Source organism: Pseudonaja textilis, chromosome 4 (assembly GCF_049901715.1).
Source record: "Pseudonaja textilis isolate UNSWEBS1 chromosome 4, rPseTex1.2, whole genome shotgun sequence".
NCBI lineage: Eukaryota > Metazoa > Chordata > Lepidosauria > Squamata > Elapidae > Pseudonaja > Pseudonaja textilis.
Genome location: NC_141993.1, coordinates 80,294,641 through 80,322,598, shown reverse-complemented (window position 1 = coordinate 80,322,598; position 27,958 = coordinate 80,294,641). Strand labels below are relative to the sequence as shown.

The 27,958-nt window shown below is 37.2% G+C and overlaps 1 protein-coding gene across 21 annotated transcripts in view; it reads right to left on the bottom strand.

Annotated features, from left to right (window-relative positions):
• The window catches only part of NAALADL2 (N-acetylated alpha-linked acidic dipeptidase like 2), a 608,345-nt gene that overhangs the window by 107,458 nt on the left and 472,929 nt on the right, over positions 1–27,958 (bottom strand). For 15 of the 21 annotated variants that reach the window (XM_087933480.1, XM_087933485.1, XM_087933492.1 and 12 more), the window contains one exon: positions 823–918. The exons of the other annotated variants lie outside the window; for them this stretch is intronic. In XM_087933480.1, the coding sequence (XP_087789606.1) occupies positions 823–918 (96 nt within the window). The remainder of the gene's footprint in view (positions 1–822; positions 919–27,958) is intronic. 21 annotated transcript variants of the gene reach the window in all.

Sequence of the window (27,958 nt, the reverse complement as noted above, 5' to 3'; positions counted from 1 at the left end):
GAATATAATATAATATTGCAATTATGTTGTCCATTATTACAGTTCTTTCCAAATTTCCTTAAATCCAAAATGGAGCTTCAGCTGGACAGGACTAAATCACAGGAGTTAAAAAAAAATCTTAAGACCAAAAAGTTCATATGCAGTCTTTTGAAAACATTAAACACAGGTAAGCATTATCCATTTTTTAAATCACAAGAAACCTTAAGACTTGGATCCATTGATTTTCCAAGACTAGATAATTTCCAAGTTTAAATCTGGGACTGAAGGAAGACTGCCTTAGCTTATCACCTTTCTCCACTTCAGCACACAAATATTGTCTGTTCTCCCTGAGTTGTTTCATAGTTCATAAAAGACAAATACTTTTTCATCTGGACAAAAAAGAGCTGTGTAGAATCTTTTCCTGACCCCCATGAACAGCATGGTATATCTTGGAATATTAAATGCAAGGGATATTTGATATTGACCTGGTGTGCTAAAAACAATCTTACAACTGCTCTTCCAATGAATGGGTGAAAAAATACTTTTATGCCTGAATTTGGAAACCTCCTTATTCTGAATCCTGAAACAGAAGACTTAAGCCTCAAATCTTATATTTACCATCTTGGGAGTTAGCCCCATGAGTTCAATGGGACTTTCTTTTGAAAGAACCACGCACAAAATAATACTATGACTGCATTTAAATCATCAATCAAACTGTCAATACAGGCTCATCAATAAATACTTTCAAACACCCCTGAAAACAGTGAATTATTCATTCCTGATTGTTTCACATGAAAGAAATGCTTATATCACTGTGAGATGAGACATCTTAATTGCCTTTACCTTAGTGATGGATTCGTGCAAGCGGAAGGAAGAATCCAGCTTTGTGGGTATTGTCAAAGACACAGGGAAAACAGCTTCAGAAAGAAAGCTTGCTGTCTGTGTAAGAGGGAGAGAAACCTTTAAGACTTTGTATTGATTTCCTTCCTTAGAAGGTTTATTGGCTTTTGTCTACAGTTTAAAGGATTTCGAATTCTTTTAAAGATTGTGTTGATGATTAGACTTTATTTCAGTGATCTAGTTTACTCATTTCTACACAATGTTTCAGAAACAATGAACTATATTTTTCTTTTAAAAACAAGTAAACAAACAACATACTGTTGTAATGGCATCCATTTTCATGTGTGCATGTCACTCGTTAAACACATTTATTATACTTTTTCATCTCAAGGAGAAAGCAGCCTGTAGTAATAAACCTAATTTTTGAAAGGCAGAGATTACATATGTTCAAACAGAGCTGCAAAATCCAGTAGGATATGTGTGGCACACACACACACACACACACACACACAGAGAGAGAGAGAGAGAGAGAGAGAGAGATCAGTATTTAGCATTGAACTTTTGACTTAAGCATTGGGATTATTGGCTACTTATTTATATACTTATGTACATTATTTGTAGACTACACCAATTAAGACAGACTCTGAGTGAAAAAGAAAGTTAAAAAAAGATTGTTCTTGTGAAAAAAAATTAAAGTAACAATAGAATAAAGACTACAATTAGTAATGTAACAACACAGGGATTTCCCACAATTAATCAAGCATGATAGGATAAGGTGGTTGTGAGAGATTTGCAAAGTATGTGAGAAAAGGATGAAACATATTTCTGGCAGATAATATAATCCAGGACACAGCATACTATAGATACTCAGTTCATCTTAAGTGAACACATTATGCAATTCATGTTCCTCAGGTTGCACAGTATGCCTTCTCTGTAGCAGCTCTGTGCTCAAAGAAAGTCCTCCTCCTCCGCTTTTTGCTTCTTCTGCTACTCCTTTACCTCCTCCTCCTCCCTCCTCCCTTCATCAATATAGTTTTTATTAACGTAAGCACACTGAAACAAAAAGATAAACATAACAGGGAAAACATGACATTTTGATTGCAACTGGTAGTTGCACACAGCTACAGAAGATAATGCAGCAGTGAGGGGCAAAATTTTTGCAGAAGGAGCTTAGCATGGATCAAATTAATATTAGATTCAGCCAGAAAGAAGAACATCGAAACCAATATATATTTGTTGGCTTTTAGCAGACCTAAATGCATGCTGAATAAAACTAATGGAGATTAATTCAGCCCAATAAATTATTATCCATTTACACAGCCAACTTAATACATATACCAATACATATAAAGATCTTGCAACAGCTAGCTTAAATTACTGAGACTTCATTGTTTTCTCTCATTAAAATTTTACATTTGCATGCATTTCTTTGATTTTATACAAGTAAACTTTAAGATTAAGACCTTCTCCAGACATTATATATATGTATGTGTGTGTGTGTGTGTGTGTGTGTGTATACGTTATCCAGCATGTCTGTTTATATGATCCTGTTGAAATGTTCAACATTTTGAATTTAATTAAATTTCCTTTTGATGGGTTACATTTTCTGCCCTTCTTTTCCACATTAGGGATAGTTGCATGCATGTTTATCACAACTGTGAAACCTCACTTCTTTTCAAACTAAAAAATAGATATTAAACTCCTAGCTTCTTCATCATAAAACAATGTTCTGGGGGACCACCTTCTGAAGCTTTGTTAGCTTGGCAGTATCTTTAAAAGAAAAACGGAAACAGTGACTGGATTTATACTGATCATTTTTTTTTTACTACCGGTTCTGTGGGTGTGGCTTGGTGAGCATGGTATGGCTTGGTGGGTGTGGTGTGACTTGGTGGACTAGACAGGGAAGGTTATTGTAAAATTCCCCTCCCCTCCCCCATCCCACTAACCTGCTTTCCAGCTCCATTCTGCTGTGGAGGGCAACAAAAGAAGACCCAGCCGATCAGCTGGGACTCGGAGGCAGAGAATAGATGTGGGCAGGGCCAGTCAGAGGTGGCATTTGCCGGTTCTCCAAACTACTCAAAATTTCCACTACCAGTTCTTCAGAATCTGTCAGAACTGGCTGAATACCACCTCTGTGATGGAGGCGTATAATATTATAACATTAGCAGTTTTGCTGGAGTCATTTCCTAATAATCTCAGCGTGGAATGTGACCTTTTTAATTGCAGTTTATGTAGCAGATCAATGCTTTTTTATTGCTGTAATGCTCAAAGCCCACTCTCTCTTGATGTGTTTTTGTTGTGTGTGTATATATATATAAATATTCAACAAAATTCTCCACTTTAATGTCCATATATACTATGTGAAACCAGTACATTTTCATACTGCAATCAGAAGTAGGATTGATTGAATTAATTGATTAGTTGAATTGGATTATGGTATTACAGATTAACAGAGTTGGAAGGATTCTTGTTGGTCATCTAGTCCAACTCACCCACCCAAGCAGGAGATCCTACACCATTTCTGACAAATGGCAGCCCAATATCTTCTTGAAAGCCTCCCGTGATGAAGCTCCCACAACTTCCAAAAGCAAGCTGTTCCATTGATTGATTGTTCTCACCATCAGAAAAAAAGTCCTTATTTCTAGGTCAAATCTCTTCTTGATCAATTTCCATCTATTATTCAATACCTGGTCTTCAAGTGCCTTGAAAAATAGCTTGACCTCCTTCCTCAAATATTGGAATAGTCCTATCATGTCTCCTCTGATCCTTCTCTTTACTAGACTAGTCATACCCAGTTCCTGTAACCATTCATTGTATGTTTTAGTCTCCAGTCCCCTAATCATCCTGGTTGCTCTTCTGTGCACTTTTTCTACAGTGTTACTTTATTTATTTATTTAAAACATTTACGCTTCCATCCATCTTCCAACCTACTCTGGGCAGCTCCCAATCAAAAGTTAAAACAACACATAAAATCACATTAAAACTATAAAAGTAAACAAATTAAACCATGAAAAACAACAGCAAACTGGCACCAAATCAAACTTCTAATGCGCAATTATCCAATCTACTTCCACTGCTTAGGGGAATATATTTTGCTGGACGGGCTGCTTATTGTTCTTCCCAAAGTAAGAACATTGTCCCTATGTAATAAGTGCCTGTATTGGAGGAACACATTTCTAAAAGTCTCCTGTCAAAAGTTAGCTGTCAGATGCTAAATTCCTTATATTCACATTTACTTGAGACCTGAATTCAGGGGATGATTAATGTCAAAATGATGATTAATTCATTCTTTACTTGCCAGAAAGCTCTTTACTTTGCTGTGAAGTGTAGAAATGAAAGCTTTGGGGTTTAAAAGTAATATTAATGCTGCTTGAAAATTTAACAGGATTGATTTGTCATGCCTGGCATCTCATAATGTGCCTGCTTGCTTCTGAGAACTTGGACTCTACCCTGGGGCTTTGATTGCTTTATGTTTCGCTAGCTGAAAGAGACAGAAAAGTAAAACAAAAACAATAACCCTTCTTCTTGAGACATCTCATCTCTTCTTTATAAAGAGCCTAGCTTGACTAAACATGTTTAGACAATTGTGACATTTCAAGATAAATATACATTTGGTCCAGGTCTGTGCAGGTTTTCAGCCTCACCAAGCATCATGTATAATGCAAGCTACTACCCACCAAATTGGGTGGTTTAACATTAGTTAAACCCATGTTCTCAAAACTGAGTCAATTCCTAAGCCCTTTCTTGATATTTCCCTCCATTATTTTGGTCTTCCCTATTGTTCACATCACTGGACAGTCTGAAAAAGGCTGCTTATCTGATAGGATGAATCATTCAAAGTTCTTGGGTATCTTTTTGACTAAGACTGAATGACACAGCTTTAAAGATCTGCATATTTCAAATTTCTTTTGCTTTACTTCTTAGAGTGATAGAGCGATAAATTGGAATATCAAATGGATTACTTAGACTGAGGTTCAAATATAACATGTTATTAATAGGTGCTTTTGTGAAACATGCTAAATTAGTTTTATATTAACTTTGGTTAGATTTCTATGTGGTCTATGGTAGTGATTCTCAACCTGTGGCCTGGGGAGCCCTGGGGAGCTACAATTTCATCACAAGGGGTCCACGAAGGTTTGAAGAAATGTTATGGTTTAAACCTTGAGTTAAGTCTTGGTGGTCTGTGGTCATGGCACAAAAGGAATCTACAGTGAAGAAAAGATTGAGAACCACTGGTCTATGGTGTTCTAATATTGCAAAGTTTTTATTTATGTTTTGACAGATTCTGAACACCAGAAAATGGGTTAATTCAGTAACTAAGTTGAAACTACAAGTTTTTCAAGAAACTCAATGACTTCCCTCTTAAGAAAAGTCAATTTTTGTTTTTTTTTAATAAGTGATAAATATTCAATGTTCTGTTTGCATACTAAGAATATTCAGAGTCTGTCTCTAGTGCTGAAAAATTTCACTTAAGTGCTAAGTCTCAGATGATGAATAATTGGTGACCATGACACTGAAGTTGTATGCTATATTTCCAGGATAAATACTCCTACAATTTCCTCCTTGCTCACTTAAGTATTGTAATCATCTCTACAGATATACTTTCTGTCTCACCTACTTATTTTTGTGAAATATTGTTTTGTCAAATGTCAAGACAGTGATCAGGTGTCAATTGGATCTTTTGGATCCAGAGATTTATACATTATTTATTTGGCCAAGTGTGGTTAGACACACAAAGAATTTGTCTCCAGTACAGAAGCTCTCAGTGTACTGGAGACAAATTCCTTGAGTGACTAACTACCCTTGGCCAAATAAATAATATAAATAAAAAAGAGAATAAAAAGGAGAATAAAAGAGATAATGAATGTTCAAATGAATAAAGGTGTTTTAAGCTTGATTATTAGCTGAAGCAAACAGATTTAAAAGCATAACATAAAAACCATACATATCAAGCAAGATAATACCCAAATCTCTTACAAGTTACCAGGAGCAACTTAATAATGAGAGCAAGATCTCTAAGAATAACCAATTTCCACAGTATCCAGGTTTCATGCAGAAGCTCCCAATAAAGAAAAACCCCAAGGATTTTATCAAAACATGGAACCATGACCTCATGGTTGTTTTATGGTCAGGAGATTGCAAGACCCAATCTTGACAGTGTGCTACATAACTCTGGAAAAGGAATTAAATGTCTTTGACTGTCATGGTGAGAAAAGTTTGGAAGTTATGTGAAGATTTTTTCCCCTCCCCTACTTCTCCTTTATACAGTAAACAAAAGGAAAAAGGTTGGCTCAGAATAAGCTCTAAACTTTTAGATGGTTTTTAGTATGAAAGAAAAATCAAAACACGTCACTAAACTCTTCAAAGTAACAATGGACTTCCACATTGCCATCACAGACAGGTACATGGTAATTTTAGTAAACTCTTGAAAAATTAAAAAAAACAAAAGAACACTTCTTGCACTTTCTGCACCCATCCTGACACTTCCGCTGTGTTTTTTTAAAAGAGAAGATGAGAAATTTACAAAACAAAAACAAAAACCTGAGATTGCACAACGCGGCCTCCTTATGCATTAAGCAAAGTAATAACAACATTTCTGATGTTCACTGTGTTTTAAGGAATATGGGTACATTATATACGTACATTATCTAAACTTACTCTTATAGCTTGTTTGTCCTGCTAACATTTTCTCTTCGGTGAAAATTCACACTATACATAACATTATCATGACCAGCTTGTAGGAACCTGTCTATTTGGGGGTTTAATTAGGTGCCCAAAGTCTCCCCTTAAATTTCAGAGACCTCATTTGAATTCACAATGGGAGAGTGTGATCAGGATAGCAAAGTAGCGAATAAAGTTTTTGAAAGAGCTCTCCACTGCATTTGTTTTGAGGGAAACAGTTGCACACAATAGATGAAATACAGATTTGTATCAATGTAAAAAACAATTCAATTTATACATCAGCTGTATGTTTAAGACATTTGCGAACTAGGTAGACTTATGTTCTGAAGACTCCAACAACATTCCTTGGAAACGTGAGACATGATATATTTGAAAGTTTCCTAATTAATCACTATTAGAAGAATTAATGAGGTTATATATTCTTTAAAATTATTCTTCCTCTGCAAGTCCTGTGCATGTGTGCTATGTATGCAAGTAATATTTCAGGGAAAAGAACACTAATATAATTCATTATTAGAATAATGCTGCATGTCTCAGAGATGAGTCATTGTAACTATTCATCTTTATCTCAAATGTTTGTCAAGATTTGGTGGGTTGAATTGATTTATTTTTTAGAAAAATCAGAGATAAAATATTGCTGGGTTAGTCACACATGCAGACAAACTGTCAGCACTGAATAGATAATTGTCTATGTAGAACTTGAATTTGCCTTTCAATGACCTAAGTGCTAATTAATTGCTAATATTTATGTGCTGCTCCAATCCTAATGGATAACTAACAATCCAAAGAAAACAAAGAAAAAAATAAAACAAGTAGCACAATAAACCACCAAGAACAACTAAGGGCAAAAACATGCTCAAACAATATGATTTCAAATTGTTTGCAACACTCACAATAGTAGCCAAGCAATGCTTTACTCCAGAAATCAACAAATCCCACTCCTGGAATTTATTCAAAGGAAAAATACAATCCCCCTCTATGCTTTTTATAATTTTTGCACCAGGAATTGTGGTAGCCTTTAAAGCACATTTTGGGCAGTTTACAATGAGAGCATATTTTCAACCTTGATCACAACAAGAAATAATTTTGTAACATTTGTTACCTCCTCTTAAATTGCAACAAATGTTTTCTTCTTTCCATATCCTATCTCTTAGCTATAAACAAATCCATAAAGCATCATCATTTCAGTCCTGTTGGTTTTTTTTGATCAAGCTTAAAATAAATGTGAGATCCAATCTGGTGTAGTGGTTAAGACATCAGGCTAGAAACTGAGAAACTATGAGTTCTAGTTCTGCCTTATGCATGAAGACAGTGGGCTAACTTTGAGCCAGTCACTTTCTCTCTGCTCTAGAGAGAAACTACTACTGAAAAACAATGCTAAGAAAACTACAGGGATCTGTCCAGGCAGTTACTAGGAATCAAATATGATGGAATGGAAGGAATAAAAATATGGATAGGTTATTTGTTGATAATCCCATTGTTTAACCCTGCATTTTAGATCTAAAATAGGCTGAACGTGCAGCAAACAACTCCTCCTCCTCCTCCTCCTCCTCCTCCTCCTCCTCCTCCTCCTCCTCCTCCTCCTCCTCTTTCTCCTCCTCTTTCTCCTCCTCCTCCCTCTAGCATAGTCCCACAGGTGCAGGATCCACTTTTCAGATCATTGAATGCCACTTTGCATGGTCAGCTGCATCTCCACAGTGCAGGCCCATGGCTTGCATATCTTTGTTGATGGTGTCTTACCATCTCTATTTTGGATGCCTGCAAGGTTGCTGGCCATTGACTTCTAGTTGGTAGACAGTGTTGGCCACGGTGGAAGGTGCTGCTCTCTGGACATGTCCATACCAGTGGAGTCAGCCTTCTCTCATCTTCTCTATAATTGGTGCTACATCAAAACGTTGTTGAATGGTGTCATTTGTGATTTGGTGAAGAAGGGAGATGCCTGATATCCAATGGAGCATTTGCATTTCCATGGCATGGAGATAGCTTTCAATCCCTGTTGTTGCTACCCAGCATCCAGTGCCATACAGTGCAGCAAACTCCATAGATTAAATCACATCTTCCTAATTAGTACAGACATCCCACAAAATCTGCATCCACAAAGCATCTACAATGTCTTGAATCCAAATGGAAAATTATTGCTCTGAAAAATAGTATGGTGATTCAAACAACTAACTAAAAGACTGAATACAACATAAATTGCCTCTTCAAGATTTCTTATAATTTAATCCCAAGCAACCATTTTCAAAGATGATGATTCAAAGAGCTTCTATTATTCATCCAAACAATATAAACAATTGCACTGGAGGTATTACACTGGAGCTATTGAAACAAATAGATGTAGCCTTCCCCAGACTCTTCTACTTGGGATTTTGGACAGGCAGAGATTGAAATTAATCTCTGCTTTTCCCCATTCCAAAGTAGTTCTACCTGCACATTTAGTTAATGAGGGCCTCTTCAGTCTTAAAGCATAATTTTGGTTTTGCTTGAATATTTTTCACAAGCACAGAATATTGGAGTAAGGCTGAGTAATTAAGGAAAAGTTTTTTTTGTTGCAGAAGGTGGCCTGAACTATATTGTGATGGCACAGTTCAATTTAAACAACTTTCCTTATAAACAAGTTGCCAACTTTCAGGGATTATTTTAAATATATCTCAAGAGTTAACTAATAGCATACTGGAAACCTGCTCAACATATGAAGATCATCTAATCTAGCTGATAAGACAAGGGTTTTCCATCCTGCTTCTAGGCTCCTAAACTGACATCAGCTGACATTGATCAATGCTATTCTCCCTTCAAACAAATGTCTGAAAATAAACTCGTGACACCTAACAGCTGAAGTGAAACACAGAAGGCCTGCAAGGCAGATTGGAGCAAATCAAAAGAATTCATTGACAGATGTCACATTCTTGCAAGCAGAACCACCCACTTTGCCTTGTTTATAAGAAACCGCTTCAATAAGAGCAGAGCAAAGGAAAGGATAGCACATTAGGCTAAGATTAATCAGCTGATACATAAATTTTAGGGGACATGATGGCTTGGTGATTAAAAATGCTGAGCTTGTAAACTGGAAATCTGGGTTCACGACCTGAGCTCCACAAAATGGGCTGAGCTCCAATTCCTGTCCCATCTAGCAGTTGGAAAACATGCAAATGTGAATAGATTAATAGAAACCACTTTGGTGGGAAGGTAACAGTGTTCTGTGCACCTTTGGCATGCATGTTAGCCATACCAAACTGTGGAAGACATCTTTGGAGAATACTGGCTCCCTCAACAAGAAATGGGGATAAATACCTTACCCTAGAATCAGACTTGACTGGATGGGGAAACCTTTACCTTTTTACAAAAATTGCCATAGAAAAGGAAGACAAACTTTGCTAGGAGTTCCTTTTAATGTAAGTGATTCTGTAGCACTGATGTTTTTTAATCAAAAAGAACTGCTGTTCCCTGGGCATTAAAAAAAAAGCCAGGTATGTATATGGAGTTTAATATGTGATCACGAAGTACACTTTAAGATCAGCTGCATTGAAAGGAACAAAAGTAGGTGAACAGGCTTTGGTCTGCCCTCCTCATGTCAAAAATGACAGAATGGTGAAATCTCTAATGTTAAAGCAGGGTAAGAGCAAAGAAGCAAAAATTATACACATTTCACTTAGGTATATTTAATGCTAGAATAAAATGGATTAAAATCAGAATCTTGGAAACTGTAAGAGGAATTTTCAACTTGCATTTATAATTGTGTTTGCACAGATTCAATCTGTATGTTTTGAAATGCTTCCTTGTTACCTGGATTAAGTATGACATAAAGGTTGACTCAGCCTTCCATCCTTCCGAGGTCAGTAAAATGAGGAGCCAAATTGTTGGGGGCAATATGCTGACTCTGTAAACTGCTTAGAGAGGGCGGTAAAGGCACTGTAAAGTGGAATATAAGTTCTATTTCTATAATAATACAAAGTGGAAAATAATTGGGAAGGGAGGAAGACAAGGTGGGTTAATATATATTGTGTCATTATCTTCACTGAATGAAGTGCCATAGATTTTGTCCATTGCAAGACTTGCATCACAAGTTGAATAACACTGTGTGGTGCAGCGACTTAAGGATGCTGGATATGGTGAGCTCTACTAGCACTATGGGAGGGGGTGAGTTCCCATCACTTGCCTGTTATCTCTTGCCCAGCACTTGGAAAACATTATTGCAAGTAGATAAATAGGTACCACTCTCGTGGGAAAGACTAGCTGCATGAGTAATGTCAGCTGGCGCTAACCTACCCAGACATGAGTTGAGATCAGCAGAAGAGGCCCCAGAAGATGTCACCATCTGAATGCCACTAGCTGATGGTGCAACTTAGCTCACACCATGTGGCACAGTGTGGAAAAGTACCCAGATACAAAACTGAACAAACTAGCAATTCGGCTGTCAGAAATACTCTGTGAAGGGTAGATCTCCCTGATAAATGTATGCCATATGAAATAAATAAATAATAACTCTATAGCCAGCTAAAGACAAGTGGTTTTCAGTTATTTACAACATGTACAATAATTCTCTGAAACTTTCACATTTCCATTCCCTTCCATTTGTTCAACTATGAAGTGCCTTCAAAAAACTAACAGCGACCAAGTTTTTCCTACTGTTATTTTCTTCCCTAAAATGCTTATGATTTTTGAGTCGTGTTCACATACCATGATTAATTGGATTTCTGCATTAACCTATTTTCTGCAAAATACATTGAACCAGAAACTAAGCTAACAGGCTCTTCCTGCAGAACACACTAAATTATTGCTAAACTATTATCCAGAATTAACAATAATTGAACCTGGGACATTGAACAAGTCTATTTGCTAGGGTTTTCTTTTTTTACCCAATCATGCTCAGGAATATCACAGGTCAATATGTTGTACAATATATTTAACCACTGAAACAAATTTAAACAGGAACAGAGTGCATCCCATGCAAAGCCATATTATATGCACATACTCACATACAGAAATTTAAGGAAAACTAATGTGCATCTTCTATTATTTATCCTAGTTAAATATGTTATGTGATCATGGATTTTATGGTTCATTAAATTACGTAGTCCTTGATTAACAATAACATTTGGGGCAAGTAACTCTGTTGCTAAGTGCAGACATTATTCACAAATATTCACATTATTCACAAATATTCACCTCACCTCCCTACAGTCATTAAGCAAATCACCGTGGGCCTTAAGTAAAATGACACATGACGACTTAAAATTTTAATTTTTCACTTAGCAACAACATGTAAACAGAAGAATAGAAGAGAACTTAATATAAGATAATAAAATACAATTACAAATAGAAAACTTTGTCAAAAGAAGGCAGAAGTAATAATATCAATAGTAATAAGTGCCTTAGGTGCAATCCCAAAACAACTGGATTACCACTTGAACACCACTGGCATTGAAAACTTCACCATCAATCAATTGCAAAAGATAGCTTTATTTGGAATAGCTTATAGCCTGTGATGGTACCTTTAACCATCAAACATCAACATCTGCTTATTGCGGTTCCTTGGGAAGAACTTGATAGGTGGATAAAAATGCCAAATCCAGTCTGAATATCTGGCTGACTGTGTGACCAACCCTGATAAGAAGATCATAACGTACCAAGCTCTGGAAAATGGAAGATTATGGCATGAACCAATTCTGCTGATCTCAATGTTATCAACACTTTTAGCTGCCAAATTTTTTTAAAAAAATCTTGGACAGCTCTTAGAAAATCTACACATTGACAAAATTGTCATCTCTCAGTGACAAAAGGCCACACTACTTGGATCTGCAAATGAAGTACATTGATACATGATGACAGCCGAAGTTTGTGGGAAAAATTCAACGCATCTGAAGGTCAACACCAGATAAAGAAATGGGATTTCACATTGGTGTATACAGGGGTGGGATTCTGCAGGTTCGCACCTATTTGCTAGAACCGGTTGTTAACATTTTAAGCAGTTTGGAGAACCGGTTGTTAGAAGAAATTACTGGACTAATCCTATAAGGAAGGCAGGAAGGAAATATTCTGGTCTTGCTTATAGAAACTGCCTCTCCATTAACCCTTATTACATTCTTGGCAGGACTAGACTTCCTGTCTCTGGAACTTCTCTGGAGGATTTTTTCCCCTTCCTTTGATGGTACTTTGCTTGTGTGGAGTGACCATTCAAAGTTACAAAGGCACTGAAAAAAATGACTTATAACCATTTTTCAAACTTACAACTATTGCAGCATCCCCACGGTCATGAGAGGCCAGGTGAGGAGATGCGTGCCTCGATGTGAGTGATGTTTAGTTGCCCATGCCCAGCCAGTCAAAAGTCCACCAAGCCACACCCACCAACTAAGCCACACCCATAGAACCGGTTGTTTAAAAAATTGAATCCCACCCCTGGGCGTATATATAATAATACTATTTTAACAATTAAAAATAATACAGGCAGGTCTTGACTTACAACAGTTCATTTAGAGACCACTCAAAGTTACAATGGTGCTGGAAAAAGTGACTTATGATTATTTTTCACACTTACGACAGTTGCAGCATCCCCATTCTCATGGTCACATGTTCAAAATTCAGACCCTTGCAACAGACTCATATTTATGACGGTTGCAGAGTCCCAGGGTGATGTGATCCCCTTTTGCAACCTTCTGACAAGCAAAGTCAGAACCCAGATTCACTCAATAACCATGTTACTAACTTAACAACTGCAGTGATTCACTTAACAACTGTGGCAAGAAAGGTTGTAAAATGGGGCAAAATTCTCTGAACGGTTTCACTTAACAACAGAAATTTTGGGCTCAATTATGGTCATAAGTTGAGCACTACCTGTAATAGTTACCAAGACCTAACCCATTAACCTCTGTAAGGTATTAAAACTCATTGTCTGTTGCTGAAACCTTTTCAAACACCCTGAATCGTTTTGATGGACATCAAACTCAGCAAATCACCAAGTGAACATTTGTAGATTTAATATCATTGCCAAGTGCACCTGCAGCTTTTGCTGTCTCTGAACTCTGTTACTAAATCCCACAAGGCCCCCCAAATAAATCTTTACACAATAAAGCTTTAAAACCGCATATATGTAGTGCACTAACTCTTCATTCTATTTTGTTGTAATGTGTTCCAAAAGAAGATCTTGGCTGAAAAATACATGCCTTAAATTTAGGCAGTAATGATAGTGATCATTAGCACTTTTACCCTGCCTTTCTTTCAGCTTTTTAAGTCATGACACAAGGGGTGCTTCTTTTATTTTACCTTCACAGCAACAACTCTGTGAAGTAGGTTAAGTTGAAAGGGAATGATTTTGCCAAAATTACCCAGAGAGCTGGATGTTTCCATTCCCACTCTAATACCTTTGTCATTATATCACATTATATCTGATTGGAAGATACAATCATCAGATCTCACCTGGAGGACAATTTGCCTGAAGGCAAATCTTCAGTGAATATGAATGAAAACAAAAGTTCAGGATGCATTAATGCAAGCAAAATTATAAAAATGTGGAGCAATTTAAGAATATCAAGCTTGAACGAGAGCCATCTCCAACAATAATCCATAGTCTCCCCAAGGATATTTTACTTATTTCTTGGATCCTGCCCAATGTTTAATGAAAAGAAGGACTAGGAGTGATATGATAGCAGTGTTCCAATATTTAAAGGTTGCCACCAGTGGTGGGATGCAAATTTTTTTTACTACTGGTTCTGTGGGCATGGCGTGGCTTGGTGGACATGGCTTGATGGGCATGGCTTGGTGGGCATGGCAGGGGAAGGTTACTGCAAAATCCCATTCCCTCCTCACCCCACTAACCTTCTTTCCAGCTCTGTTCTCCTGTGCAGGGCAACCAAAGAAGACCCAGCCGATCAGCTGGAACTCGGGAGGCAGAGAATAGATGGGGGGTGGGGGCAGTCAGAGGTGGGATTTGCCCGTTCTCTGAACAACTCAAAATTTCTGCTATCAGTTCTCCAGAACTGGTCAGAACCTGCTGAATACCACCTCTGGTTGCCACAAAGAAGAGCGGGGGGTAAACCTATTCTCCAAAGGCAGGACATGAAGCAACAAATTGAAATTAATGAAGGAAAGAACCAACCTAGAACCAAGGAAAAGAATCCTGGCAGTTAATCAGTGGAATTAATCAGAGGAAAAGCATGCCCCCAGAAGTTGTAGGTGCTTCAACACAAGAGGTTTTTAAGAAGAGATTGGACAACCATTTGTCTGAAGTGGTATAGCGTTTCCTGCTTAAGCAGGGGATTAGACTAGAAAACCTCCAAGGTCCCTTCTAACTGTTATTCTGTTATTCAATGTCTCTGCTTATTCTTTCTCAACCTTGCCAAGGAGAATAATATTTCTATTATCATATACGATCATTGGTATAAGCACTGGCTCACTGGCTGTGAGGGGAGCAAATATGAAATGTGCATCACAGTATGACAGTGAAAACTTTTGTACTTGCACTGTGACATCACCACAAACATTTCATCATTTTGCTTTGTTCCTGATCGCATGCCACAAATATATTATTATTTTTTTGCTGAGCATTGCTTCCAGGCTACAGGCACTCTTTATTTATTCCCGGACTCACTGATGGATTCTTCTTGCATTTCATGGTCCTCTTACTAAGCATCTTCAGATCTGTAATTCAGAGATGTCATTCTCTTCAGTATGCAACTTTCTCAGGCGTATAATCTCTCTAGAAAGGCTACAGTTTTAACTATTCTTATCTTTATAGTCACTGAAATGTCCTTATCCTTTGTGTTCATGTAGGTTTGTCATTGTTTATTTCTCTGGAATTCATTTCCTCTTTACTTTTTGCAACAAGGAAGGGTAGTAATAAAATAAAACTCTACTCTGGAGAGAAAAGGATATATGCTCTAAATGGATTGTTTATTCACTAATGCAAAAAGAATATTTTTTTTTTCCTTTACATTATACAAAAAAACACCCATTGTTTTTCAAGCAGGTTCTTTGCAGGCCAACAAAAAGTCATTGTTGAACTGCCTTGGCAAAAAAAAAAAAATCAATATCACTATGATCATCATCATTATCATCATTATTATTTCAGTCTGTGGCTAGGATAAGTCCTAGCAAAAAACAGATATTTATGCCAAAGAACAGCATGAAATCACAAGGATTCTAGAGACACAATTTACACTTAGCAAGAGCATCAATCTGAGTAGCAAAATAAACAAATAACAAAACTAATTAACTATTTTTTTAAAAAAAGAGGGGTAAGCATCTCTATTGATTTATTTAAAAGGCTACACTGGACAGCAAAGTTTGTGCTTCCTGAACATTTTTGAGTGTATCTTATCATTTTGGCTATGCTACATTTATGAAAGAAACATACAAAAACACGGAACTATTGCTGAACTACATTCAGTACACCAAGTTCATGTGGAACATCTATGGAGATCTAAAAGTTTTAGCTCTGCTGCTTGGATGTAGATTGGATACTGTTGTTGGATATCTGAGTGGGATAACTGTGTTACTGAATTGCATCGTATTAAAAAGAATCAGCTACTCTGAAAGAATTTGGTTTTAGAACAGAAAAATATGATACAGAAACCACTTGTTGACCCAACAAAGATATCTTTGCCTCCACTTTACATAGAATTTGGACTGATGAAAAATTTTGTGAAAGTGATGAACAGGGAAGGTGAAGGTGTTCATTATTTGAGATAGATGTTTCTAAGCAAAACCAATACCAAGATCAGGAAGGCATTTTTGTTGGTCCACAATAAATCGTCAATGACAAGCAATTCAAGACTGCTGTTAATGGGGTCAGAAAAAAATCATCTGAAAAGTATTTAAGACTGTCGTTGAGAATTTCCTTGACAATTACAGAGCACCAAACTACATTCAGCTCAGTGGTGGGATTCAAATTTTTTTACTACAAGTTCTGAAAACGTTTGGTTTGAGCTTCTTCAGTGACAGACCGAAACCTCATCTCTGTGAGGCTTCGAACCGTGTTCACCACTGGAGCGCCCCAAGCCAGCTGGCTTTGGGGCTACGCCACCCTGTAGAGGTGGTGAAGAGGGGGGAGACTGCCTGCAGGGTTGAGGAGAGCCACATCTCTCCTCCCCAGCTGGCCATTATTCCCTTTCCCGAAGACAGTTTTAGCAGTGGTCAGAAATGGCCACACAAAGAAGAACTCGACCGGAAAAGAATGTGCAGGAGGAAGATAAGAAGAGAAAGTTTTGGTTGACCGGGTCAAACAGCAAAAGCAACAAATAAGGTATCCTGGAATTGAAACTATTAAAAAACAATAACATTGTTTCCTAAGATTTTTAAGCTGCTAAGAAGAGAGAAAAGGGAAAAGATTTGGTTTTCCCCCCGCCTTTTCCTATACTGACAGCTAAGAGACTTAAGCAAGAAATTGGAAAAAAATCCACTTTGACATTAATAGGCATTTAATGCTGAAAATAAAAAGTCAAAGGGATAATAAAGATTTCTGGATAATTAAAAGCTTTTGAAAACAGGAAAGGAGAGAAAAAGAATAAAAGGGTAGGATCTGGAAGGGAGGAGATTGCCTGGAATTAAAAAAGAATTTACAGCAAAATCTCAACAAGACTTCCAAAAGATACATTCTAACTGAAATATTGCAACAAAAACCCCATGAAGAGAAAGTTGAAAAAGAAATAAGAAGATATAACTCGGGACTATCTGGATTACTTGATGATTTCTGGATTCTTGGTTATTGTTTTGAATGACTAAAATCAATCAGGTGGTTGTTTAAAAGTGTTTAAAATGGCTCCACTTTTAGAAGAACTGAAAATGGACCTTAAAAAGTACAAAGAAGATGCACAAGAAGGGAGAAGTTCTTTTGGCCTGCAGAACAAGATTGCAACAAAGAAGAAGCCATCTTTAATGAACAAGTAATCTTAGATGGTGGGGAGGAAAGGGGGGAAAGAGAATGGAAAGTTTAAGATTGGGAAAAACAACTCCCCCCAAAATAGAGTGAAAAATAAATATAAAATCAGAAAGTAACAGAAGAGGGAAATGGAGAAAAGAGAATTAGAACTAGAGAGACAAGGGAGTAAAAGGCGGGCGGGAGAGAAGATGAGAGGGAAGAAAGAAAGGAAAAGAAGTCATAAAGGACAGAAACAAAATACAGAGAAACAGGGCCTATTTAGAGATAATGGGTGAAAATTTCATGTTAAAAGGGATTCTGCAAAGGTACATAAGATAGCATTGTTATATTAGAAACAGAAATAATTTTAGAAAATATGAAACAATGTATGATTAAAATGTCTGATAAAATAGCTACTGTAATTCAGTGGAATGCTTGTCAATAAATAAATGTCATAAAAGTGATATTTAATGATTTATAAAACATATGTGAAGAGAAATAAGGCAAAAATTAATTATGGAGATTATATGTGTTCTTAAGGAAGTATGATATTTAATTGAGAAGAAGTGTTAAAGATGTTAAGATTTTAATGATTATTAATGATAGAACTGAACTGGAATGGAATGACAGTTTATAATTACATACATTTACAATCCTTTCTTTAAAAGAATATAGTGTGTATTATAAGAATGTACCAAGCAGAATTTGATTGGAAGTTATGTATTATGTATTATATTGACGGTCATAATCTTAACGTATATATTGAAGTATAAATAAGAGTTGAATGGATGTAATTAAAAGGAGAAAACTTGTTTAAAGAGAAAAGATAATATGAAATTGAAACAGAACAGACAAAAGTATAAATATAATGATTTGAATTGAGATGAGATAATCAAAATAAAAGTGAGAAAATTAAAAGAGGGGAAAAACTATATAGAAAATGTAAAATAGTATAAGATATGGAATAGAATACAAAAAGGAGCATGAAATTGAGTTTTGTGTCTGTATAAAGAAGTTCAACCCGGGACAATGCTATTTTCAAAAAAGATGTTTTACTTGTATTTTATATGTGTGAAAACCCAAATAAAACTTTATTAAAAAAAATAATACTACCAGTTCTGTGAGCATGACTTGGTGGACATGGTGTGGCTTGGTGGGTGTGGCAGGGAAAGGATACTGCAAAATCCCATTGCCTCCCCATCCCAGTAACCTGCTTTCCATCTCTGTTCTCCTGTGAAGGGCAACAAAACAAGACCCAGCTGGGACTCAGGAGGCAGAGAATAGATGGGGGCAGGGGCAGTCAGATGTGGTATTTGAACTACTCAAAATTTTCACTACCAGTCCTCCAGAACTGGTCAGAACCTGTTGAATACCATCTCTGATTCAGCTGGTTGACGTACAGCATAAAATCATGAAGTGGAACAAATCAGTTTTGGACATTGCAGTGCGATGCATCCCATAGCGAATAAAAATGAAAATCAGTGCACGAAATACTTTTAGCCCTACACGTAGCATATTATGTGATTAAATACGTTAAAATGTTAATTTAATGTTTTTCGAGATTCTTATGTGTTACAGTCATTCTGAATTTATATTTGTGTTCAGTTTGAAGGGATATATCATAATCACCAAAAGTTCTTCAGGAAGAAAAACTTCTGAGAGAAAAAAGTATTCTCCGGTGTTCTAAAAGCAACCAATTTTTATTGGAAACATAATACTTAAAAGTGTTCTGATCAGCAGATTCAGCCTAAGTAGGCCTTCCATTGCTAACTTTTTCTCTATTTTGGCTGAAAATGACTCATCTGGCCACACTTTCAATCTGTTCTTCAGGGTATCTGAAGGGTGGAGGGGGGGAAGCGAGAAGAAAACAGTCTCATTGATTGACCTCTTTTCCACTTCTATTCCCATTCAAATGCTACTGCTGTTGCAAAATGTTCTCCTTAAATATTATATTATGCATTGGACACTTGCCTTTTTCTTTCCATCTCCCACAAGATTTTATCCATTATAACACAAGATAGCTCAAGCCAATCAATTTAATGAAGTTACATTGATTTTATTGTACAGTGATGACATAAAACTTTGAAACTCAGGAGTGAAGAGGCTAGTAATGATCAAATTAAGTGTTTGTTGTCCCCCAAGTGTTAGGATCCAAATGCAAGCTGCTAATGAGCTTTCCAGTCCTCTGGGTTGCAATCCCTTCCCTCCTTTCTTCAGGACTTAACCGAAAGCAACTAGGGTTCAAAGGGAAAAAAAAATACCTATGGAGCCTGTGACACTCTGATGAAACAGAGAACAACATCTAAGCATCAAACACCTTGGGATATAGGAATTTATTTCTAAAATTGTGGTTTTTACTGTTAATTAATCTAGTACAGGGGTGTCAAACTCAAAAGCCCAAGGGCTGTATCCGGCCCATGGGGTGCTTAGCTCTGGCCCTTGGCGCCACCCTGAAAACAGCGAAGGACTGGCCCATGGTGCCTCTGCCAGCAAAAATGGAGCCTGGGAGGGTCACACATGCCCCCCATGACTCCATTTTCACTGGCAGAGGGCTAGCAAAACAAACTACAAGCAAAACAAAACAAAAGGATAAGTGTTTCCCCTTTTGCATTTGACCATCCAAGAAGGGACAGGAAAGGAGAAAGGGAAAGAGGAAAGACAAAAAAAAAAAAAAGAAGGGAAGATGCGATGAGAGCAAGGCAGATGTGGTATTCAGCAGGTTCTGACCACTTTTGGACAACCAGTAGCGGAAATTCTGAGTAGTTCAGACAACCGGCAAATATCACCTCTGACTGGCCCTGCCCCCATCTATTCTCTGCCTCCCGGGTCCCAGCTGATCGGCTGGGTCTTCTTTGGTTGCCCTGCACAGGAGAACGGAGCTGGAAAGCAAGTTAGCGGGGTGGGGAGGGAATGGGATTTTGCAGTAACCTTCCTCCAGGAGTGGGGAGGGAATGGGGATTTTACAGTATCCTTTCCCTGCCACGCCCACCAAGCGACACCCACCAAGCCACTCTCACAGAACCTGTAATAAAAATGTTGAATCCCACAACTGGAGTAAGGAAGAAAAAAGAAGGAAAGAGGGGAAGGAAGAAGAAAGGAGAATGAAGAGGGAGGGAGGGAGGGAGGGAGGGAGGGAGGGAGGGAAGGAAGGAAGGAAGGAAGGAAGGAAGGAAGGAAGGAAGGAAGGAAGGAAGGGAACTCCTGCCTTAGTACTTGTTGGAGAACAAGGGTTTAGTGCTCTCCATGGTTTCAACTTCCTCCATTGGAGACAGTGGATCCCCCAGCCCCACCCAAACCACCATAGGTGGCCCCAACATGAGTGATGTCAACCTGGCCACACCCATCCCAGCCACGCTCCCCAAACACATCCCTGATGCAGCCCTCAATGAAATTAAATTTGACACCCCGGATCTAGTAATAAAACCCTACTTGTAAAACTGGAAGAGTTTAAATGAGAATCAGCATAATAAAGTATACAGCAGACACAGAGAGACACAAAACAATGCACACATAAAATGACACAGCTGCTTGGGTTCCACTGACATCGTTATTCACCAGGAGTGATAGGAATATCCCATTCTTCATGCTGCCGCAGATATCACACCAGTGATACATATTACAGGTAGTCCTCAATGTATGACCACAATTTCTGTTGCTAAGCAAAGCATTTATTAAGTGAATTTTGCCCCATTTTACAACCTTTCTCACCACAGTTGTTAAGTGAATCACTGCAGCTGTTAAGTTAGGAACATGGTTGTTAAGGGAATCTGGTTTCCTCATTGACTTTGCTTGTCAGAAGGTCGCAGAAGCTGATCACATGACCCCAAGGCACTGCAAACATCATAAACATGAGTTGGTTGCCAAGCATGTGAATTTTGATCATGTGACCATGGGGATGCTACAATGGTCATTTGAAAAATGGTCATACTGTAAGTCTTCTTTTTCAGTGCCGTGGTAACTTTCAATGGTCATTAAATGAACTCTTGTAAGTCGAGGACAATGTATACAGCCTCTCCTTTCCTAACTTCCCAGCCCCCCAAAAAGAAGAAGCAAAGTTGTCCTCCACATTGTATTTTATTTATTTTGATTTGTCAATCACTTATAAAATAATAGGTATAAGTATAAACATGAGTAAGAATACAGAAAATAAGTACGATTAAATGGGGACAATAGGACATCCTTTTGTTCATCTTCCCTTAAGGATATATCTGCCCCACCCTTGATTCATTCAACCATTCATCTAATGAAATGTTTTGTGAAATGAAAAAATCATTGATATTTCTTTCTCCCAACAGTGGTTTGCTTCTGATTAGACTTCGATTGAGCATCCAATTTCCAAGTCTTAAAATGAATTATCTTCTTCTTTTAATTTGGACACATTTTTCTACTGCCCTAAGGCCTCCTGGCAGTAATGAATTGACATATGAATGACATATGAATTAAATTTGGCCTCCAGATTTATGGGGAGTGTCTTTGATTTATTTATAGCATGTGTCAAAATGTACTTCTGGTTCTTTTGTGGCATGATATCAACTATTTAATCCTTTCCTGTACAATTAGTTTCATTTTTTAGAAAAATTAACTGAGGATACACAATACATTTGCTGTACATTTCATAAAGTAGTATTCTTCATTGGTTCATTATATTCCAGAGGAAAAAAAAACCTGAAGGATATGTATAATCAGAACAGTAATTTTGAATTCCTCTTTTTTTAATGAATTGCTTTAATAATCCTTGCCCATTTATTTCTCAATCTAACCTTTTCATTTATAAAACAGTATTATACTGAATAACCTATTGAGATCCTGTAATAATATAGTCCATAGAATAGTTATAATAAGAATGTATGTTAGAAATACTACTGAACTTGTTACTATTGTTATAAATTATGCAAGAGATCACAAAAATCAAAGTAAAAAGAAAGTAAACCTGCTGAATTCTGAAGCTGGGTTTTCAGTATAATTGGGAAAACTTCTAAATTAGTTCACTGAGCTCTACTGGCTGAAAACATTGCTAGTAGTTGATTTGTCTAATTCAAGTCTTTTCTATACTGCCAAATAAACTTGGCCAATTCACAAGCTTTAAGATCAATATAATGCAACACACATTTGACCTAAGCCAAATGGCCCACAGCAAATAAATTTTTTTAAAAACCCTACACCCGACATCTAAATACAACACAGAGGCAAAACAACACAAAATTAATCTAAAAACAATATTAAAATGATTTGGGGAAAAAAAATAGAAGCATTAAAATATACTGAAGTTGAATTTAGAAATTGTGCCATTGCTTGGGAATGTTCTCATCAAGCACCAAGAAAGACATTGATTTCTATACTAGGCAAGTGTCTACTGATGAACTAATTTAGCCATTCAAGGTTCAATACTGAAAAAGTACACAGTCTCTGGTAATATCAATCACATTTTAGTTGAAGTATTTGAGAGTACACTGGAATAGATATATGAAGGTCTTACAGTCTGGGAAATAAGTATAGGCAATGAGGCTGAAAACCGCTTAAGGCATAAATGGTAAAAAAAAATCAGCACTTAGACTGAAAGCCAATCTAGAACATAAAGTCCTAGCATAATATGATCCTATCTGCTGGTCCTTCATTACAAGAGATAAGAGACAAGAGATATAAAATCAGATTAACCAGATCTCATCTCTAGTGATACACTAAGGCACAAACTTGTCCACCCCAAGGATAAAACATGAACGAGCAATATAATACATGCAATACAATGCAGTAAGATGTGCAGATCTGTACATTGGTGAAACAAAACAACCACTTCACAAGCACATGGTATAACATAGGAGAACAAACCCATCAGGATGAGATTCAGTGGTCCATCTGCATTTGAAGGACAAAGACCACTCTTTTGAACACAGCAAAGTCCACATTCTGGATAGAGAGGACCGTCGATTTGAAAGAGGGATAAAAGAGGCCATCTGTGTTAAACTTTAGCAGCCCTCTCTCAACAGAGGGGAAGGAATAAAACACCACTTATCTGCTGCGTACAACACAGCTCTTTCAACACTTTTAAGAAAATCAGTGGTGGGATTCTACTGGTTCGGCCTGGTTCAGGCAAACTGGTAGTAAAAAAATGCTACCATTCAGCTGAACCGGTAGTAAAAAACCAACTTCCGGTCGGCCGAACCAGTCTTTTCTTTCTTTCTTTCTTTCTTTCTTTCTTTCTTTCTTTCTTTCTTTCTTTCTTTCTTTCTTTCTTTCTTTCTTTCTTTCTTTCTTTCCTCCCGACAATCAGCTGTTCCGACGATCAGCTGTACCAGGATCCCTCTCGCTGTCTTACTACTTTGCCCAGGATGCTTCCCTGGGGCCCAGGAAGCAAAAACGGATGCATGGGGGGTGTTGTGTGGCCTCCCCCACATCCAGTTTTGTTTTTTTGTTTTTGCCTTCCTGGGCCTCAGCCAAGCCTGCTGGGAGCAAAAACACCCCCCCAGGAGGCTTCCCTGAGGCTCAGGAGGCAAAAAAAGAGTGGGGGGTGCTGCACAAAAAAGGAAAAAAAAGAAAAAAAGAAGCCATGCCCACCCAGTCACATGGCCATGGCCACCTATCCACTCCCACCTAGCCATGCCCACAGAATCTGTAGTAAAAATATTTGCCCCACACACCGTTTTTTGCCTTCCTGGGCCTCAGGGAAGCCTCCTGGGAGCAACCCCCGGGAGAATTCCCTGAGGCTCAGGAGGTAGGGGGTGAAAAGAAAAGAAAAGTGAAGAAGCCACACCCACCCAGTCACGTGACTTCAGGCATGGGATGCAAATATTTTTACTACCGGTTCTATGGGCGTGGCTAGGTGGGTGACACCTAGCCACGCCCATAGAACCGGTAGTAAAAATATTTGCATCCCATGCCTGAAGAACATGGTATAGGAAAAGTAAGATACATGATTACTTTCACTATATCCGAAATGCTTTCTTGTTAATTTGGGATAAAATGTTATTTGAAGATTTCAGTTTGGCTTTTGACAATGTAAGCGCTTATACATCCAAATGTTATTAATAGGGGAAATATTGTTAGATACAAATATAATTTGAAGGAAAGGGGTAAGCTCAAAACGAAACAAGAATTAAATGAACAAGGGTTTGATATGGTTTGGTACTCATATATGCAAATACATTCTAGATATGAAAAAGATGTGAAAACAGAGGGTTTTTATAAAGAATTGACAGAACTGGAGAAAATACAGGAACAGAAGAAAAATTGATAATGTACAACTACTTATTGGGTATTAAACTGGAAGAAGAACAAGTGAAGGAGATGATGATAGCGCAGGCAAAAAATTTTTGGCTATGCTATAGAACTAGACAAATGGCAGAAATTCTGGGATAGAAATTATAAATTAACAATGCCAACAGCATATAAAGAAAACTTATATAAAATATTTAATAAGAAATTTTACAGTTGGCATCTTGCACTGGCAAGACTGGGAAAGATGTTCAAAGATAAATCAGTTAAATGTTGGAAATGCCATCAGACATCCAGAACATATTATCACATGTGGTGGACCTGTGTAGAAACCAAGAGATACTGGAGAAAAATACGTGGTTAGAAAAAATGATGGGGCAACACATAGACTTAAAACCTTAAATATTTTTGTTAGGGATGATACCTGAAAGTTATAGCAAAGAAAAGATGTATTTAATCATTCATGTATTAACTGCAGCTAGGATATATTTATTCAAAAAAGTGAAAGGATTCCGATAGAAGAGAATGTGATCAGGAAAATATTATGTGTAGAAGTGAATAGATTAATACTGGCAATTAAAGAGAAAGAACAAACTGAATATTATATGATATGGGAATTATTTTATCAAGAGTTGGAAAGGAAAAAATTACATTTAATGTACTTACTGAGCTTTTGTCAGCCTCTGCTGACATCATCAGAGTTTTAAGCAATCATTACAGAGATGTTTGCCTTTATATAACATTAACCAATTTATATATATATATATATATATATATATATATATATATATATATATATATATATATATGTGTGTGTGTGTGTGTGTGTGTGTGTGTGTGTGTGTGTGTGTGTGTGTTTTCTGAGGTTCTCGCGGGTATTTGTATGTGGATCTTTGGTTATTCGGGTTTTCTTCCGCGTAAGTTCTTACGCGGGAGAAAACCCGAATAACCAAAGATAGATAGATAGATAGATAGATAGATAGATAGATAGATAGATAGATAGATATTAAGTTTCTTAAGTTTTCGCAGAAGCCTGATGATGGCAGATGAGATTCTGCCAAAACGTTGCTACAATTTTAAAAGCACAACTATAATGACGTGGGAAAATACCCGAACAAAGCTGAATACCATTCATACATACATAGATACATAGATACATACATACATGTGTGTGTGTGTGTGTGTATGGTATTCAGCTTTGACCCAGGATATCAAAACAATAGAACTCAGAAGGTCATCATACAGCCCATTACCCAGGTTGTTACAACACAGGAGGCTGATAGACACACCGCCAATACCTCAGCCACACATGTTCTTATGAAAAAGCCAGCCAATCTGCAAACATCAACTCCATCAACCAATCAAGAAATGACAACACAGCCAACCTCCCCACCAGTATATATAGGGAGACGGCAGTTCCGATCACACTTTGCTTGCACAAGCACGAAGCTGAAAGCACCAGCCTGAAGATGGCTAGTGGGATCTCATCGAAATGTTGCCAGGATGCTCTCAGTCTTATATCATGTATAGTAGTTTAAAATAAGAATGTAATTATTGTTGTAATTGTAAGGAAATATTATTGCACAAGATATTTGTACCCAGATGACACACTATTTAAAGGAAAGATGGAATGTTTGTAAAAATAAAATAAAACTTTTTTTAAAAAAAAGAAAATTCCATGCCTATTTGTACTCTGATTAGAATGACCCTGAGGGCAAAGATAAACTCCTAATTGGCCTCAACAGCTCTCAGAGAGAGTGCTAATGAACACATGACTGCAAAGAAATATGACCCTTCCATTTCCCCCCCACATACACAATCCCACCAAAACTCATGAAACTTCTTGGATGAGAAGCAAAATGTCTTCATAAAAAAATTAGTTGCCTTTTGAAAAAGCACCTTTGACACTCCCGTTGTCTTCCTTTATACAATCTCTCTAACTGGGTCAGTTAAAAATCTAGCAGATGGATTCACAGAACCTTGTAATTTTGCTTTTTAGCTGTTTGGGGGGGAATGGTGGCTTTTGGGGAGGAAGGTGGCTTACTGTATTTGTGATCCAGACTCCTTTGGTTACTTTATAGAACACTATCTTGTGTGAGCTGACAAAATAGACTCCTATAAGCCTGATTCAAGAGTCTGCCTTAAGATGCAAAGGGCAAAATGCTTGCATACAAATCTTTATTTCTGGCCACCCATCCAAATTGGAAATCAAGTTGGTCCGCATGCATGTTTTTTCCCCCCCTTGTCCTGTACTGGAGCTTTTAGAGAAATTATTTTGATATCTACTCCCAGTGAACGGCAATGAGCAATTATGAACATCTGTCATGATAGCTGTTATTTGGAAAATGAGCATAGCTGAAACCTTTGAGGGGGGCTGTTTGATTTTTAAGTAGTGTTGAAAGCATATTCTTTCATAGAAAGAGAAAGGGAGCTGCTTGCCAAATCCCTCATTTTCCCCCAGAAGGCACTGGCATCGCTTTCTGCCAAGAAATTGCATTTTGCTGCCTGGATGAAAAAGTGCCATAATGTGATCATATTACATTATGAAAAAGTGGCACATCTTTGAGACTGAATGAGAGGAGCCATTTAGAGTTAGACTCTTTCAATGGGATTATAATAAGATCCCTTTCTGGTGAGGCTTTTCACCCAGGCAGCAGTACAATTCTCAGTCATTTACCTGCACTCCACTCTCACATTGGCTGAATGCCAGGTGTTAGCAAATTTAGGGGAAAAGTCCTAGATTGGCAAAGACCGGCATAATGCTACTAAGAATTGATCCACAAACAAACATAACAAAGTGTAATATTCTTATAAGCAGATAGATAGATAGATAGATAGATAGATAGATAGATAGATAGATAGATAGATAGATAGATAGATAGATAGAGTAAGATAAAATAAAATAAGATTAAATTAGATATAGTTACACGGTCTCGTTTTTCCTGTTCTTTTTCAATGTATTTTTATGGGCAGGCATTCATTGCTAACAACATGCACAGACTTGTGAAATCACATTGAAACAAAACAAAATTCTGAAAAATGAAAAATCTAGAAGTTGGCAGACTCAGAAGCACCTGAAAATAGGAGATGCACCTGCAGTCAATTTGTTACAGGGGTTAATGGCACTAAACTAAAAGTCCTGTTTTGGGTATGAAAGACAGCTGGCTGCCTTTGGGACAATCATTCCTTCTCAACCCTGGGAAATGGTCAATCACTTCAAAAAATGTTGCTACATAAGCTTGTCAAGGCAGTCACCAAGACATAACAATGATGTGAAGGCACAAACAAACAAAATGACTATAAATAGCTAAGAATTGTGTTATTATTCATAATATATCATGTTATTTCATCTCATAGTATAACAGACATAATATCCATTAAGTTATATATTATAAT